The sequence below is a fragment of the Hyperoodon ampullatus genome (assembly GCF_949752795.1).
Source record: "Hyperoodon ampullatus genome assembly, chromosome: 8".
NCBI classification, from domain to species: domain Eukaryota; kingdom Metazoa; phylum Chordata; class Mammalia; order Artiodactyla; family Ziphiidae; genus Hyperoodon; species Hyperoodon ampullatus.
Window position 1 is genome coordinate 78216903 of NC_136921.1, and position 18194 is coordinate 78235096.

At 36.9% G+C, this 18194-nt stretch overlaps 1 protein-coding gene across 2 annotated transcripts in view; it reads right to left on the minus strand.

Annotated features, from left to right (window-relative positions):
- The window catches only part of KCNH7 (potassium voltage-gated channel subfamily H member 7), a gene marked incomplete at both ends in the record, with an annotated part of 461489 nt that overhangs the window by 123775 nt on the left and 319520 nt on the right, over positions 1 to 18194 (minus strand). For both annotated transcript variants that reach the window (XM_079709750.1, XM_079709749.1), the window contains one exon: positions 2384 to 2812. In XM_079709750.1, the coding sequence (XP_079565876.1) occupies positions 2384 to 2812 (429 nt within the window). The remainder of the gene's footprint in view (positions 1 to 2383; positions 2813 to 18194) is intronic.

Consider the following 18194-nt stretch of genomic DNA (forward strand, 5'->3'; position numbering starts at 1 on the left):
TCCTCTCCCATAATTGTATCAGTAACTGTGTGCTAAATGGAGACCATATAAAACTGAAAACAATAAAGTTAAATCATGAAATCTGACCTAACCTACTCAGCACCACTGTCAAAACACAAGCTAAAAGTCTGTACCATGCACTGAATATGTATCATTTAATATTGTTTCTGAATGTTATTACACTGTAACTCAGGTTCTAGGCAATAAGGCCAGTCTCTGAAAAGTCAGTATGCTTCCTAAAGATGACTACACAAATTGGACTAACGAACAAAAATATATGCTGGTCATTTGAATTATCATATTGGATTTCCTGTTGTTCAGCCATAAGATCCATTGCTCAAAGATCAAATTTCAGAGATTTCATTTAGTCAGGAGAGAGTGAGCATGCTGTGACTAGACGCTGTAGTACACAATGATCCAGTTTGGAAATTGTCCTTGATTTTATTTTCCTTTTCCCTTTGACTTTCTTTGGACTAGAGATTAAAGTGGATGTGCTAATTGCTCTTGTACCACATCAAATCTACCTCACAGAAAACTGTTTTTTTGTTTCTTTGACATTGATATTTCTCTCTTTAAAGTTTTTCCTGCCAACTCATTTTCTTTCACCTCTTCTGCCTTCTCTACTTCACTGCACCCTTTAAATAAAGATCCCCACACGATTCAATCATAAAACTGGTTTAAATTTCAGAGTACTATGGAACAGATAACTCATTATTTCCTGATGGTGTAGTTCATGAGCATGATCCTCTCAATGTCACACCAAGGCTTATTGAGTTCCTTCCATGAAATAGGCAACTGTGCTGGAGACCAAGGCCATGGAGCCAACTATGCCAGAACTCCTGTGCTAGAGAAGCTCTCAGCAACATCATTATTTGTTTGTATATCTAATAGGAATGTAAGACATATAATGTGGAATAAATGTAGAATGTAAGAAATGCTATAATATATGTAAACACTGCCTTGCACACTCAGGTGTGAAACCATTTAATTCTTCTGGTTTTGAAAGGAGAAATGGGTCCTTATGACTATGAGTAGTGGTGTGAGGAGGCACAAAGTGAGGAATAGTATTCCCAGCAGAACAAAGAAATGAAGCATGAAAATGCATGATATATTTTTGGGAAAGGCAATTAGTTTTGTGCAGGTTTAGAATTGAGTATATAGTAGAGGAGGAAATCTTGCAGGGTCTAGAAATGAGGCTTGAAAGCTAACTGTGGAGAGCTGGAAAAGTGTCAAGTACCCTACACTAAGGAGCCCCGTGATCAGATATATGTTTTAAAAAGAAAAATAGTGGCAGCATGGATGATGATGTGCTCTCAAAGGAATAAATACCACAGAAAGGACAATGGACCTCTCAAGAACCCAAATCTGTAGAAAAGTGAAACTAATGTATCCATGCAATGGGTACCCTGAATGTGGACCTCCCCAGAGAAGATTCAATGACTCAACAGACCCTTGCAGCAAAGTTTCATAGAGCAGGAGTGAAGGAAGAAAAGCACTGCATGGATGGATTGTGGATTCTGGAGACCAGTCCTGGGTTTGAAGGCCAGCTCTGACATTCTATAACCTTGGACCAATTATTTATTTAAATATCTAAGCCTTAGTTTCCTCATCTATAAAATGGGCTTAATAATAGATCCTAACTCATAGGGTTGTTGTTATGAGAATTATATGAGAATCAATGTGTATCAAGCACTTACATTGCCTCACACATGTAAATATCCAACAAATGTTATCCATCATCCTGTTAATGATGGATTGCTTTTAGCATTGCCTTTTAAGGCATCCCTACTTTCACTACTGGCTAATACATGAATCTGACCTTGAAGTGGGCAGAGAGAAATAAATGAATTTTGACTTTGCATGTCAAGTTGTTTTTGGTTGAGCCCCTTCCTCCTACCTATCCTTTCCCTGCTCCCAATTAGTATATAGCTTTCTGATCACTCAGTATATCACATTTCATACACCTCTTCCTTTAGAGAGAGTTGGTCAATAAAATAGTTCTGTGACAGCACACTACTCTTTTTTGCCCAGGTCTTGACTAGTTACTAAATGCAGCACAATTAATCATGCTTGAGATGATAGTGTCATCACCTAAACAGGTCCTATATTAAGCATTAGTTAATTAACACTCCATAAAGGAAGCAGATAATAGTTATCATTCTATCTCAGAAAAGGACGAAGAAACCAGAAGAAACCAAATTATTCACTAGGGCTCAAAGAGGAAATCAGTAACAACTCTGAATGTAGAACTCCTATTTCTAATAGACTCTACTCACATTTCTTCTCCAAAGGTATAAGGATTAATGTCAAAATCAAACACAATAAGAAATACCTTTCTTTACCCTGTAACATATGTCTCCATATTTAAAAAATACAAACATACCTTCACTGGCATGTCGGTCTCTAAATATGTTCTTGGGGTGGACACTGAATCCTTCTATATCCTGAACCGATGAAGCCCTCCGTATGCTACAAATGCTTTCCTTTGATCTGGAATGAGTCAGCTGGGAGCTTGACTGCAGCATGTCAGGATAGAGTCGGTCCCATTGCCTTTTGGGAGAGGAATGGTCAAGAGGTCCGGATATATTCACCAAGGGGGAACATTTGCTGGGCTGTATCAAGGCTTTTGTATCATCTGCTTCCGAGGGGCTGCAGCTTTCTTTAGTAGGAGACTTAAAGTGCTTCATGGCTACGGAATCATCGCTGTGCTTAGATGAATCGATCACTACCACATCGGGATCTTCTTGTGGTAAAGACTGCTTTCTGTAAGTGAGAACTCTCAGACCAGGGAACTTGAACCCAAAAAGTTTCCCTACAAATACAGAGAGGAAAGAACACTGTTACAAGACAAAGGATATATCGCTTAAAACAAACAAACGAACCTTGTTGACTCATATTTAAATACTGTGTAAAAAGGTATTAATTAATACTTAAGTCATTTTACAGTCGGAATGAGGTATATTGTAGAAAACTTCTCTGGGACCAATATGAATTATCATATAAGCTGTAAGAAAATAGTGAAATAATTTTACCATGGTTCTGATGGTTAGATATACTCCAGCTAAATAAAAGCATTATTTGGATGATGCAAGGTTTTTTTTTAATAAACTGAAAAAAAAAATATTCACTATGCATCCATTTTTTTAAAAGCGAAACTGAAGGTTGGAGCACAGTTTAGAAAGGAAAGAAAGGAATGGATACTTTGTATAAAAGGACCAGATACAGGAAAGATTATTATATTATATTATATTATGTCGGGGTGGAGGTAGAGGGGGATGTAATTGTATTGGAAGTGGAGGAAAGGGAATAAGGGGGATAAGGTGTTGGCCTGACATACCTAGAAGGTTTGTATTGGATAATATTGCTAGTCAAGTGTGGATGGGAAGAGTGGGGTCAATTACATATGTCCTCATTCTGTTTGGGATTCTTGAAAAGATTTTGGTTTCAGAGAGAGATGTACACATAAGAATTTCTTTCTCCTGATTTTTTTTTTGTTCCAGTGTCTAAGAACATGGCACGGAATGTTAAACATATCTCAGAGAGGTTGATGCTTAGAAGTGCAGCTAAGTATAAACATTAAAAGGTAGATATTAAAAATGAAAATATTAGCTAATAAACTTACTGGTAGTAAAGAATGCAAATTAAGACAAGATAATATCATTTTTCACTCTCCAATTTAGCAGTAAATGAAAAAAAGAAACATAACATCTGGTGCTGGCAAAGAAAGCTGACGAGCATTTTGACGCTTTGCTGGTAGAACTGCAAATTGTTACAAATTCTTTGGAAAGTCATCCTACAATATCTATTAAAGTGAAAAAATACACTTTTCACTTGACTCAGCAATCTCATCTATAGGATATTACTGTACAAAGGCACAAAAACTAGATACAATCTTAATATCCACTAGAAGGAGAATAGTTGAATAAATGTGGCACTTTTATACTTTGGAATCTTATGATGTTCTTTAAAAAACAATAATATGTAAATGTTTTGATTAGAAGGTTATTCAAATACAGTTTTATGTGAAAAGGCAAGTTTCAGCTTAATGTGCTTATGGTGATATTATTTCATTAAAAATAATAAAACCTTATATTTGCCCATATAAGTTGCTTGGCAGTAGAGAAAGATGTGGAAGAACATACTCCACAGTTTTAATGTTGACTGGATCAGTATAATGTATTGCATTCCTCTTTATATATCTTTATTGTTTGTTTCATTGAGCATGCATTCTTTTATAAATTAAAAAAATAAAAAGGTAAAACTTCTACCCTTAGAAGAAATGAAAAGATAATAGAAAGCATTCAAAAAATACTGCATAATTCAAAGCTTTTCTAAGTACTGTCTACAAGAAAATGCCAATTCTAATTTTTGTTTCTGTTCTACAGTAGCCTAGGTCCACATCACCCCATGGCTTTACAATCACATGTTGTCCTTCGAGTCAGTCAACTGATCTATCTGGGCTACAATATTATCTACCTCCTTATATTCTTTAAATGTCATGGGCACCATTATCTTTAATATATTTACTATGAACTTTTTCTCAATACACTGAGGATTGTTTTAAAACATGGAAGAACACTCTCAAAACTTATGAAATTTTCTGCATTATATTTGAGTGTACTCTTCCAGCAGATGGTCTTATCTACACACATATTTTCAATTGCATCTTTAGCCCAAAGACTCATAAATCTATAACTCAAACCTAGACTTATTTTCTTAGCTCCAAACCTGCATTTTTAATGGCTTCATCAACATCTTCTCTTAAAAGTCTTAAAGACACCTCAAAATCCTGTAGCAAATCCAATCTCATAATCTATCCCTCTAAGCCCAGCCCCTTTTTTTTCAGTGAATGGCATCACAGTCCATCTAGTTGTATAAGCCTGAGACTTGCTGGCTATTCTCTCTCTTCTCTCTCACCTCCATCCCCTGAATCCAATTAACCCACTAATTGTGTTCATTTCACCTCCTGAATATCTTTTTAGTGTTTTCACTTCTCTTATCTCCACTGCTCTCACTTTGTGGAGATAAGAAATCACAGTTCACCTGATTTCTTGCAATAAGATGCTAATCATTTTCCACATTTGAATCATATTGTCTGTCCTTTAAAAAATACTAACTTCTGATCATGTTAGCTATTATTTAACCTTTTACTACTCCCAGTAACTTCCTGCTTTAGGCATGAAGATAACATTAGCCACACTATCTGCAGCTTAATTTTTCCTCCTTGCTCTCTAGAATCCAGCCATATGAACTTTTTAATTCCTCCAGAGGCCTGTGCTTCTTACAGATTCAGAGCTTCCTTGTGTTTGATAATTTTTACTCTTCTTACTTAGTACATCCTTTAGGGTTTTTTGTTTTGTTTTACGGAAATCTGTTGCATTTCTTTTTCTTTTTTCTTTTTTTATTTTGCGGTACGCGGGCCTCTCACTGTTGTGGCCTCTCCCGTTGTGGAGCACAGGCTCCGGACGTGCAGGCTCAGCGGCCATGGCTCATGGGTCTAGCCGCTCCGCGGCATGTGGCATCTTCCCGGACCGGGGTACGAACCCGTGTCCCCTGTATCGGCAGGCGGACTCTCAACCACTGCACCACCAGGGAAGCCCTGCATTTCTTTTTTAAAATTTTTTTATTTTATATTGGAGTATAGTAGATTAATAACTTTGTGTTAGTTTCAGGTGTACAGCGGAGTGATTCAGTTATACATACTCTATAATAACATCCTTTAGGTTTTAGCTCCAAAGTCATTTCCCATGGGTAGCTTTTCCTTCCTTCTGAACTATATTAGCATTCCCTTCATAAATTTCATAACAGCTCATAGTTATACACTTGTTGATTTTCTGATTAACATTTCTCTCCTCTAGTGGACTGTAGGAAGAGCCCCTATTTTGCTCACCAAATCCCAGTTCTAACAGAATGTCTGAGCACTGTAAATGAATTTCCACTAGCAGATTCTAAACTGATAATGTCCTTCAATTTTGACTGTGGAAAAACTGAAATATTTAATTGCTCTGACCAACTTAACCAGAGAATCTTAGTCTCCTGGAACTGTGTTTACTCATATTTACCAAAAATGATTAATTGAGTAGAACCCAGTAGCTGATGGAAATGGTAAACTTTATACTATGCCCTATATACCTGATACAACACACTGTTAATTTTCACCTTTTTTCCGAGGTTATTAATTGTTACCATTCTGATTCTAGAGCATAAAGAAAAGTGTTTTCAAACTCCTCATCATCTAGTGAATTTTATGTAAAATACCTATGACAGAAAATTTTAGAATTAAGCAGGCTAAGTTCTTACTATAAGCTTTCATTTGTGTGCTAGTAGTTAACAGTGGTAAATATAATTGAAATAGAATTTATTATTCTGATAAAAGACATGACAGTGCACAAACTCCAAGTATGTTCAGCATTAAACTCTGGATTAATTAGTAGATGAGAGTAACCATTGTGTGCATATACAATTAAATAATGGTGCATCACAGTATCTATTTTGCAAGCATTCTTACCTAATTCTACTAACAACTTTTATATGCTCAAGTAAATTGCCAAGTTAAAAATCAGTGAACTGCATCAAAGTCGTTTGATTAGTTTGTAATGCACCAGGAATTGAGTTATAAAGCAGTTTACAAATAATTCTGCAAGCTTATTACAATTCACTGAGGTCAGTGCCTACTCTTATTCATTTTTCATCAGTTATTACCCTCCTCCTTTAAAAATAATTCACTGCCTTTCTTAAATTAATGGCTGCACAAGGCATTTAGTTTGCCCCTACAGTTTAGTCATATCCAAGGTGGTACAGATGGTCTTTTCTGCATCACTAGGTTAATACGACCATGTTATATTGCATTACAGATTTAGTTGTCTAACTGCAGTTCATCCGGAAAGAATACACATTGAGAATTTTGCTCGTTAGCACTTTCAGGCATGAAATATAAAACTTAGATGAGTATAATCCTGTTATGATTCTTAACATTAAAAAAACACCCTTGTAAGTTGTCTCCATATTTTAGTATATTTGCTTTCTAACTTGAATAACTAAAAGAGATGCTATTTAGCCTATTAGCTACTAAAATGTTCAATAAATCTGAAATAATAACAACAGAATTAGGGGTGTTTTGCATATTTTTTAACACATTCCCCAAAATAACTATAAGTATTGATAAACTACTTACATGAACATAGTTTTGTTTAAATGCACCATTTTTCACTTGAGAGAGATAGTTTCTAACATACATGAATTTATAATTAACTACCACTACAATGTCTTTCTCAGGATATGTCACTTCTGTGAAGCTGGTGAAAATAAATGTGGAAGCTGCATCTTCATACATGCTGTGTTACATTTAACTAAGAGCTTTTTACCTCTCAACCAAGAAGGCACACAGATATTCCCAGTGTCTTTCTCTTCAGAAAGCCTGTAATTATGACTTCAATCTATACATGAATAAATGCTAAATACTTGGCCCAAGGTCAAATAGGAAATCAAGGTAAAATCAAAATAAAATAGCAGTTTCCTTGATTTAATTTCAGTTTTACCCCAAACTTGGTGTTTTCTTGGTCCTTAAATATCCACAAGAGAATCTAATGAGAATCATAACTCTCTCCTCTAAATAATGCAGAAAAATGCATACACACTTTTTTTAAAGATCTCAGAGGTCGAATAACAAAATCCTTCTCCTCCAACCAAAACCCCTCCATTAACCTCCCCTAGGATTCCCTAGGATTAGTTGACTCTTAATATTCCTTCCAGTTTTGAGTTTCTTTGCATGTATATTTATACTAATCACAGTTCACACAAAATTATAATGATCACAACTACATTTCTACCCCTATGTCCTGTGGGAATGGGACTTTAGAAAATGGTTTTACCAACTTTTCTAAATTGAGAAAACCTCATCAATCTGAATTATTTCTCTGTCTTTCTCTGTCTCTGTCTCTGTCTCTCTACCTCTCTCTTTCTCTCCTCTGAGAGCTGATTCTTATCTACTAGAGTTTGGAAGAAAACTATTATGCTAATTTTGACATGAAACAATTTTCTAACTTAAGAATATACCTAGGGATATTAGAAACAGTAATATTTCTAGCAGAAAACCACCTATATCTGAAAAGTTCTCCATATATTCCCAATCACTTAATTTTCTCACAATTACAAATTCCCAATCATTCCCTTGGTTTAATTTCTCATCATTTCTACAAACTCTTAGAACTTTGACTACTTAATAATTTTACTACTAAAATCCAGTTAAATATAAATTAGAAGCATCTTACTCTTGCTTGGTTCTGCTTAGCTGAATTATAAACTGAAAAGCAGAGAAAAATTTCAGTCCCAGCAGTCATGCAAATCAGAGAATAGAGTGGGGTAAGGAGAGGACATATGTGCGTGTATTTGGCGGGGGGAAGTTGTGAAGGCTATGAGCAGAGATATTCCCCTCGCAAAGGATTAGGGGTGCTGGGAGGTATCTTGATTGGATCCCTGAAAACAGACTGTGCAAAAGGGTTTTGGGGAAGCGTTTTCAGGAGATATGCCTATAAGGAAAAGAGGAAGGCAGGATTGATAAGAGCAGGTAAAACTGATATGAAAATGTAGCTAAAACTTCAGTCAGTTCTCCTGGGAGATGTGGAGCTGGGGTAGCCCTTCAGAGTTATGCCAAAATGAAGTTAGTGTATCTGCTTTTTATCTCCCTGTTGCAGCCAGTCACTGACTACAGCTACCCCATGGGAAGGGCCATGACCTTGGGTAAGGCAGTTCCTTGCCTTTGACTACAGTTTCCAATGAGGGGTGGAGCTGTGTCCTGAAGTGACTAATTTCCAGCAGCTGTCCCCCCCCCCCCCGAGGAAGGTGTCTGAGGCACAGTGCCTATGGTACAGATGGGGAAGGCTGAAAAAAAATTATGATCTGAATAAGTCTACTATCAGCTACTATCAGGCAAAATAAGAATTCATGGATTAATATCAATGTATGTTTCTATAATCAGGGTATTCACAAGTCTGACATTTAAACTGGAAGCCTTAAAATCACTGTGGGACTTTTCTTCAGCCAAATAGCTCTGGATGTGCAGAGAAGTATAACTTTAATCTCTGAGTCAGAGAGAGCAGCAGATCAAATTTCATTGGAGAAACAGGGAAAATAATTGACATATCTGACTTTTCTTTTTAGAAAGAAATTTCCACAGAGGCACCCAGCAAGGAGATGTCTTTCTTACTAATGTGTTAGGAGTATATGATGATGCCCATGGGCTGCTAGAGCAACCCGTAATATTGTCAAAGAAGGCAGTAGTTAGCTGTTAGACTGGGGAAAAAAAATAATTCAGTGTGAACTCAGTACTGACCTGGCTAACCTGATTAGTGGGTGACACATGGGGCAGTGCAGCCAGTGTGGTCCTGGTGTTAGTGACAACAAAAGGTCACCAGGGAGTCCATAGACCTGGTAAACCTGTAGCTAAATTTGGGACCCTTTAAAAGAGCAGATGTGGTCAGTAAGGCCTTGAAAGACTAAGACTCCTTGGACATTTCCTAGGGTGAGAGATAACAAAGAAAAAGCAACATCTTACAATAAGGCAGTAAGTATAAGACCAAATAGAAATCTTGAAGCAATGTGAGTCTTGGCCCAGTAGCGCAGGACACATGTGTGGAGGTCAGGAGAAGTTACTGCTGTAGCAGGAGTGAGAGTAATCATAGGAGCTGTAGCAGCAGCAGAGAACTTCTGGAACAAGTTCACAAATGTTGATGATGTCTGAGAGACACTGCTTCCAATCTAGCTGGGTCATCATGAGAGCAAAGAGGCAGAAAACACAGGTTTAGAATAAGGGAGATAGGGCAGAAAATAGGACAGGCTGGTGGACTGCTTTTGCCACCCAAGGTTAAAATCCGTCCACGAGGAGGCATTGGAAATTAAAGCAAACACATCAGTGTTATATATAGCTAATATGTTTCCATTTCTATGTGATAACAGCTTAATAAATCAATGTATAATTTACCATACTGCTATTTTGCTTCTGTTTTATAGAATTCTTTCTTTTCCAAATGCCAAGTTAGAGTCCACTCATGTTGTGTGAAGGTAGTAACAACTTTACCTAGATTGACCCAAGATGACCATGTAGTTATTACATCGACAGGGACTCTTTTGATGGAGTGTTCCAAACACAAATGGAACAGACGCCAGTTACCCACATGCTGTATGAATAGGGACTGTCCCTGATTTTGGTGTTGCTAGGTAACAAATTCTTCCAAATGGTATGCATACTGGGTCTCTGATGTGGACATACTGATTTAGGCCATCATTAACATTCATTGCTAATGAAAGGATAAAGCATATTTTTTCAACTATGAGTAATTTTCTTAATCTTAGAAGTACGTATTTTGTCCAAATCCTAGGGAGGAAACATGGTATAAAGTTGCTTGCAACTTATGACTGAACTTTTCTCAGATTTCTTTTAGCAACCATGTCATGGTTCCTTTTTCTACAGGAAATTTAATCTTTAAAAAGAGGAAACTTCCAAACACATGATAATAGTAGACATTAGTTATGTTGTAAAACCTTTAATTAAACTCATCTGAATAATAGATTGTTTCTATAGTAAGGCTTGCTGAGTGGGAAACTCTGTATTACTACCGCAGCTCTTCATCTTTAAAGAATGACTTTCAGCTCCAATGGAGAATAGCAAAAACATTGTGAATGCCCTTTTATAAACCAGCTATACAGAAAATTTCTTTGTTCCTTAGCTTGAGGTCTGAACACTGAAATACAAATTTGAGGGAGTAAGGTAGCTATTCAGGCAAATATATTTTTTATGTGTCAATTATTCAAAATATTGAGTCCAAAGCATATGAATGCATTTTTAGTGGCTTAAATTAGCTAGATAATTGCCTAAATTACCAACTGTATTTTTGTGTATAGACTTTGCTTCAGTTGAAGCTTTTAGAGTAATTCAAACTTTTATTTTAGTAAGCATAAAGGTAAAAATTCTCTTCTGATTTGGAGAGTATAATTTTAATCATTTCAAAGATAATGGAATCTCCTTTATAATACCTTAATGAAATGAAACGAAAAAGTACACTTTTGAAAATAACTGTGAAAATAAGATGTTATAGAAATTTAACTTTATTTTACTATATTTTTACTTTTAGCTTCACTTAAAATTTATCTTTATGGTTTTATCTAACCATTAAGTAACTTAGACTAGTAGTTCTCAAACTTCAATGTGTATCAGAATGACCTGAAGGGTTTGTGAAAACACAGGTTGCTGAATTTCTGTTTTGTTTTTTTTTTTTGTGCGGTACGCGGGCCTCTCACTGTTGTGGCCTCTCCTGTTGCAGAGCACAGGCTCCGGACGCGCAGGCTCAGCAGCCATGGCTCACGGGCCCAGCCGCTCTGGGGCATGTGGGATCTTCCCGGACTGGGGCACGAACCCGTGTCCCCTGCATCGGCAGGCAGACTCTCAACCACTGCGCCACCAGGGAAGCCCTGAATTTCTGTGTTTCTGAATGAGTTGTTCTGGTTTGTAAGGCCCAAGGACTTACACTTCAAACATGCTACAAGATGAAGCTGACGGTCTGACTCTTGGAGAATCACTGACTAATATGCATTCAGTAGGGAAAAAAACCTTAATTACTCAATATAAAAATAACATTCATAAATTTATACATTCTACAAGTATGTATTGGGTACTCACTATTTGCCAAATATTGGGGATACGGAAGAAAACACAACAGCCCTCCTATGAACTGGAGCTTAAGTGTTCCTGGCTACTTTAAACAAGGTACGCTTCCTTAGTTTTCCACAGCTCTCACCTCTCTTGCTCTCTATTTTCATTCCTGGCCTTCTTTAGTCATTTATGTTTCTTGTCTACTAGGCAAACGGATGTGCCAGTGTGGTAGTAGAGACAGGTATGAGGTATCATCGTGTCACAGGGGCAAGAACAGGAAAATCTATCTGGGTGAATTAGGAACTCCCCACAGGTAAAGGGTCCTTTGGAGAAGGTATGCTAGAGAAACGGAGGCAGTCTAGTAGAGAGGACACTATGTTATACACACAAGGTGGTATAAAATGTATGTGGTTTCAAAAAACCACCACTGAAATATGGGATATGATGGCAATGGCTTGGGGGGCACACTGTGATGGGAGATGAGGCTAAGGAAGTATCTGAGGCCATAACATGTGTCTTTTGCTTAATGCACAGGGTTTTGGAGGTTTCTAATTTTAGGCAATAGAGACCCATTATAAAGAATATAAATAGTGGAGTGTTATGATCTGATGCACAGTAGTGGGACATGTGAGCCTGAGGAAAAGAAGCTGAAAGCAGAGATACCAGTTTTGAGATCACTGCATCAGATGTGTCGAGGGCCTGAGTAGGTAATTACAGTGAGCTGTATGAGAGAGATATTCAGGAGGTGTGCTTGAGAGAATTTGATCACTCTTCAGTTGGGAAAACAGAGGATTAGAGAGAAGGAGAAGTTTAGCATGATGCCCAGGTTTCTGGCTTGGGTGGCTGTGATGATGACACCATTCACAACATATGAAGAGCAAGAGTTTTTGACGGAATAGAGTAGATGGTAATTGGGATGGAAAGGCAAGTCTTAGCTTGAAAATGTTAAACTTCCAGAAATGCTAAAATCTTCCAAAAAAAGATGTCCAGTGGGCAGTTGGATATATGAAGTTATAAGTAGTTGGAAAAGTCTAGAGACAGGTGTGGTCTGGAGATACTGATTTGAAAGGGAGCCTTTATCCTGTAGGTCACAGATAAGTTTGCCCAAGCAGGGTGTACAGAGAAGATGACTAAGAAGAGAATAATACTAAGAGCAGCTTCTGGGGGATAAACAAACAGTGTTTAAGAGTTTCTTGTTTAAGCGGAACAAGAAAATGGTACTAAAATAGCTGTCACAGAAATCAAAAGAAGCAAAGGAGTGTGGTGTCATGGAACATAAAAGAACCGAGAAAAGGGAATCGAATTTAGCAGAGTATCTTCAACCTAGAGGACAACATTGAGAGCACAACATAGAAAGCTCATTACAGTGGGCAGGGCAGAGGAAGAAAGGAAATAAGGGAGATGATAAGTAGGTGTGGAAAATCTAAATGCCTCTAAGAAGAGTCAGGGGACAAAAGTGAAGAAAGCCAAGTATGAACAGCAATAAGGAGAGTTGAGGACTGTGGCAAACTGGGGAGTACATACCATCTAAAGGTGTGGTCAGTATTCTCTTCCAGCTTATTGCAAATGTGTGGCCACATACTCATCTTTTTCCAAAATAAGCTAGTTTTTTTTTTTTTTTTTGGCTGTGCCGTTCAACCGCAGGATCTTAGTTCCCCAACCCGGGATCGAACCCAGGCTCACGGCAGTGAAAGTCCAGAGTCCTAACCAGTGGATGGCCAGGGAATCCCCCAGACATCGTAATTTAAGGTGTAATCTTCCAATTTTTAAATGTTGGCAACACATTTAACTAATTGAAACTTTGAGAAAATATTATTTGATGTAAACAGAATGTATCTATTGAAGTACAGGCTATTCTCAGCAGCATGAGCAAAAGGAAAAGAGCCAGTAGAAAACATAGCTGAGAGAGGGCCATTGGTAAGGACAGATTTGGAAGGAATGGCAGAGGGAATGGGTTTCAAGTGGAGATGTGGACCCCAGTTAAGGTTTGCCTCCAGGGGTTGAGGTATATTTGTTGAGGGTGGGCTGATTAAGGGACTTCTTGCCCAAGCCCTCCCCTTGCTCTGAGGTGTGGAAGGTGAGGTGATTTCTCTGACAAAGGAGGTGGATTTGACATGAGAGTCATGAAAAGCCTGGTGAAGTTTTGAAATACTTGCTAAGGGAAAGAGATGAAAAGTACCTTAAAAAATTAGGATCTCATGTATAATTTTGACTTGTAGTGTAATCATTTATAAATTAATAAATGATAAAATTCAGTATTTTTCTGTGACTAAAAAGACTTAACTTGGGCCTGTTTTCTTGTTGGGATATGTTTCAAGTTTAGTAAAATGAGAAAACTTCATGGATTTTTTTGACCATGATGGAAACAGTAAATTAAGTAGACTTAAACAGAAAACTATTTTAAATTGATAAGAGGAGTGAATGTTATTAGTTAAAACTTGTTTGGGGATATGAGCTTAAGGTCAACATTTATAGTGGCTCAACTGACTCTTTGGTTTTCAGGCATGATAAGAACATAGAATGCATTAATTTTCTGTTGGGTTGTATATTGTTAAATCAGGAATTTTTTGTTTAATTTAGGTTCCCCCCAATCCCCTTAAAGAAATTTTTAACAAATGAAAATGTGTATGTGTGTCTGTGTGAACCAGACTGGCGATCCTAGATTTCTGCTATAAAATAGAAGAAATATAAGACTTAAACATACTTGTAAGTAATGTAAAATAAAACTTTTAAATATTTTATTTAAAATAATGAAAACAGGGCTTCCCTGGTGGCGCAGTGGTTGAGAGTCCGCCTGCCGATGCAGGGGACGCGGGTTCATGCCCCGGTCTGGGAAGATCCCACATGCCACGGAGTGGCTGGGCCCGTGAGCCATGGTTGCTGAGCCTGCGCGTCCGGAGCCTGTGCTCCACAACGGGAGAGGCCACAACAGTGAGAGGCCCGCGTACCGCAAAAAAAAAAAAATAAAAAAAATAATAATAATAATAAATAATAATGAAAACAAAAACCTCACACTTGACAATTAACTTTGAAATTAATAGTGTAAGCAAGGACACATAATTTGGTTATCTTTCATGTTGTGCAAATATTTCATAGAAAGAGATATTAGAGCAGAAAAAAAGAGAACACATCTTCCCATTGCTCTTAGTTCCTTTAGATGTGGCCCCCTTTTAGTTGGTAGTAAAAGTAGAATTTTCTCTTCTACTCAGTATCATTTCCACTTTTCAGATTGCAGAGTTTAAACCATCAGTGAGAAAATGTTTAATTATATCTTTTATTTCATATTTATATTTATTATGTAGTAATTAATCAACTAAATTGTGCAGTATATATTAATTTGATAGACCTATCAGAATAATACTCTCTCCTGTACTTGCTTTATTCCAGGGGACTTAAGACATCTATTTGTGGCTGGTCCTATATCTTCGACAGAGATTAAATTTGTGAAAAATGAGTTCTTCCCAGAGAAAGCTGCTCACTTTTGCTGTGCTGTGTTCCTGACCCAGAAACTAGATATTTGTACTGAGAATTGATCCACGTTTTTATTCAATACAAGTCTCTAAGTTTCCAGAATTTACTCAGCCAATTGATCATAGTGCCTTTTCATGATGCATCTTTTCTATTGTGTACTTAGCTCCTTTTCTATTACTTAATACTCTCAATTTAATACTTCATTTCTTTTTCATCTAAGTTTCTTATAGCTCCTTCACATTTTTTCCCTTATTGTGTCTACATTTCAGGAGAGGCAGTTGAATATATAGAAATCCACATCATCTCAAACAAACAGTAGCCTCTCCCCATTACTTTCACTTAAATTCCAACACAAGGGCATGCCTACCCCCGCAGACACACACACACTTACATACTCCTTATTTAGATAAGAAATTAAGCTTTTTGAAAGTTGAGATGTTTCTGCAAAAAAGGGTGTATCAAAATTTGATTTGCTTTTATTTCCTTATTGAGTTATTTGTTTTAGAGGCTACCAATAGAGCAACAATGTTTGAAATAGCCAACAGGTTATTTCACACTATACTTTAAGAAAAAAAAAGGACCTTTCCAAAGATCAGAAATGATACAAAGTAGAAATTGGATAGTATCAGAAGCTACCAAATATAATTTGTCTCTCTTTAATTTTTCTGCTTGATTTAACAATCAAATCCTCAAAAATTGACACTAAGTAAAGAGAAATTTAAAGCTTATAATGACAGGAGGTATAATCAAAACCAATATAGGGCTTCCCTGGTGGCGCAGTGGTTGAGAGTCCGCCTGCCGATGCAGGGGACACGGGTTCGTGCCCCAGTCCGGGAAGATCCCACATGCTGCGGAGCAGCTGGGCCCGTGAGCCATGACCGCTGAGCCTGCACGTCCGGAGCCTGTGCTCCGCAACGGGAGAGGCCACAACAGTGAGAGGCCCACGTACCACACACACACAAAAAAAACCCAATATAATGGTTGTAAATAATAGGCCTTTTGTAATGCTCTGGAAACAATTTTATCTGCATGTTTGTACTCTCTTCAATGATTCCCTATATGAGTGACAGCTGCAGTGTAGGGAAACCATTCATGTTCACATAATAAGAAACAAACTACTGAATTTGCTATGACTTGCAAAAGAGATGCCATTTTAATCCTAGTATAAAGTTGTATAGATTATGTATGATACCTCAAGGCTACTGTATAGATTGTCTTCCATTCAAGAAATCAAAGTTTCAATTCTCCATTTGTATGTCAGTTTGAAATGAATACTTTATTTTTTTAAAATCCCCTTTTTTGTCATATGGCTGATACACTACTCCCATCCAACTTGATGGACCATGAAAAACAGCTATTTTGGGAGGAAAATGAAGACTTTTTGAAGACAATAAAGAAACAAAACCAGGCTTCCCCCAAGCAAATTATCTCATTGACATTCACTACCAAAATACAGGCTGACATTACCTAAGGTATACTCTCAGGAACCATTCAGTAATGACTAAGTTTGTTAGTAGAAAATATAAAGATATCAAAAACAGTCATCAACTTAAAGGAACAAGTCTTTAGTATTACAATAGTTTTTTATAGTACTTCAATTTTGTTCTAAACATGTCACCTGGGAGACTGACAGATTGGTGGTTTTAATAGAGAGTTTTTCCCAAGTGTGATATTGCTCAGAATAAAATATTCAAAATATTGGAATTATATTACACTAATATATTTGTCCCAATATTGCCTTAACAGGATACTGTACTGTCATTTAGACGTACCTAAGTGAAATTTTCAGCTGGAGTACATTTGATTTAGTATTAATTCAGTTTAAAACATAGGTTTTTGGGATTGTGTTTTATATTTTACATATATTTTGCTATCTGATTTACATATAGTATAACAATTTCTTTATGCAAATACTACAGTTTTGTGATAAGGCTTCCAGCTTCCCGCAGACAATGACAGTAACTTATATTTTCATTTGCTCATAGATCCTCCTAAAAACCACAGAGATCAATAAGGGAGGCAAATAAAAATACCCATAAACTATGCCTAAAGAGTAATTAGAGAAAGAGACATTACAAACTTTAATTTACATGTAGTCAGGGAAATAAATGCCGAAGACCAGCAGAATTGGCTAAGAAGGGTACACAGCAATAGTCAGGCAGAAGCTAAGTGGAAAAAGTGGTGGGGCAGGAGTTCAGAAGTCTCCTTAGAGTAATGGAACACATATCAAATAGGGTTTACCCTTGGGAGAAGAAGTTTAACACTGAGTGAGAAATACTGAGAGAAGTTCTGTGACCTTAATGGACAAAGCATTGGTTACTAGAGAGACAATAGAAAGTGCCTAGAAAAGTGCACAAGACTCCAGATATCAGCCTTGGAAAAGCACTACATCTTGGAGAGGGGGAGGGATATTCAAAGGTGGAATTGTCCCTTGGAGGCTGGGAAATAAGGAAGCAGATAAACATAAGGTCCCCTTATTAATATAAGAGGGGACAGAATATTCAGAAGACAAAAACAAGCAAACAACAAAAACAGGCAGTGCCATATATTTTAAAGAACAAGTAACCCCCCTCCCCACAAACCCTCCAAATTTACAAACCCCTTGCTATATATGAATGAGACTTGGAACTGAAAAAATTTAAAAGGCATGCAAACAAGACCTATTCCCTTTGCCCCACCCACCCCAGATTTCTTGTTAGTGATGGTCCAGGAAAGTCCTTCATGAATAGCTATAAACAAGAATACTCTAATATTCATACAAAAATATCATAAGAGAAAAACAGGAAATGGGGATAAAAACATACTTTGCAGAGGAAAGTGTGCTAAATATCTGATTATGAAACAGAATAGATATATAACATCCTGAAATAAATTAAAAAAATTTAAACCAGTAATTAGAGATATGAATTTGGAACTCAAAAACATAAAATAAAAACTGGAAAAATAAGAAGAAAATGCAAAGCAAGAACTGAAAGAATACAGGTACTAAATTCAGGAAAGAAAAAGACAAAATCATCTAAAAAATTAAGACACATTACAAGCAAACCACAAGAATAGAGGCTAGAAATGAGAGAAG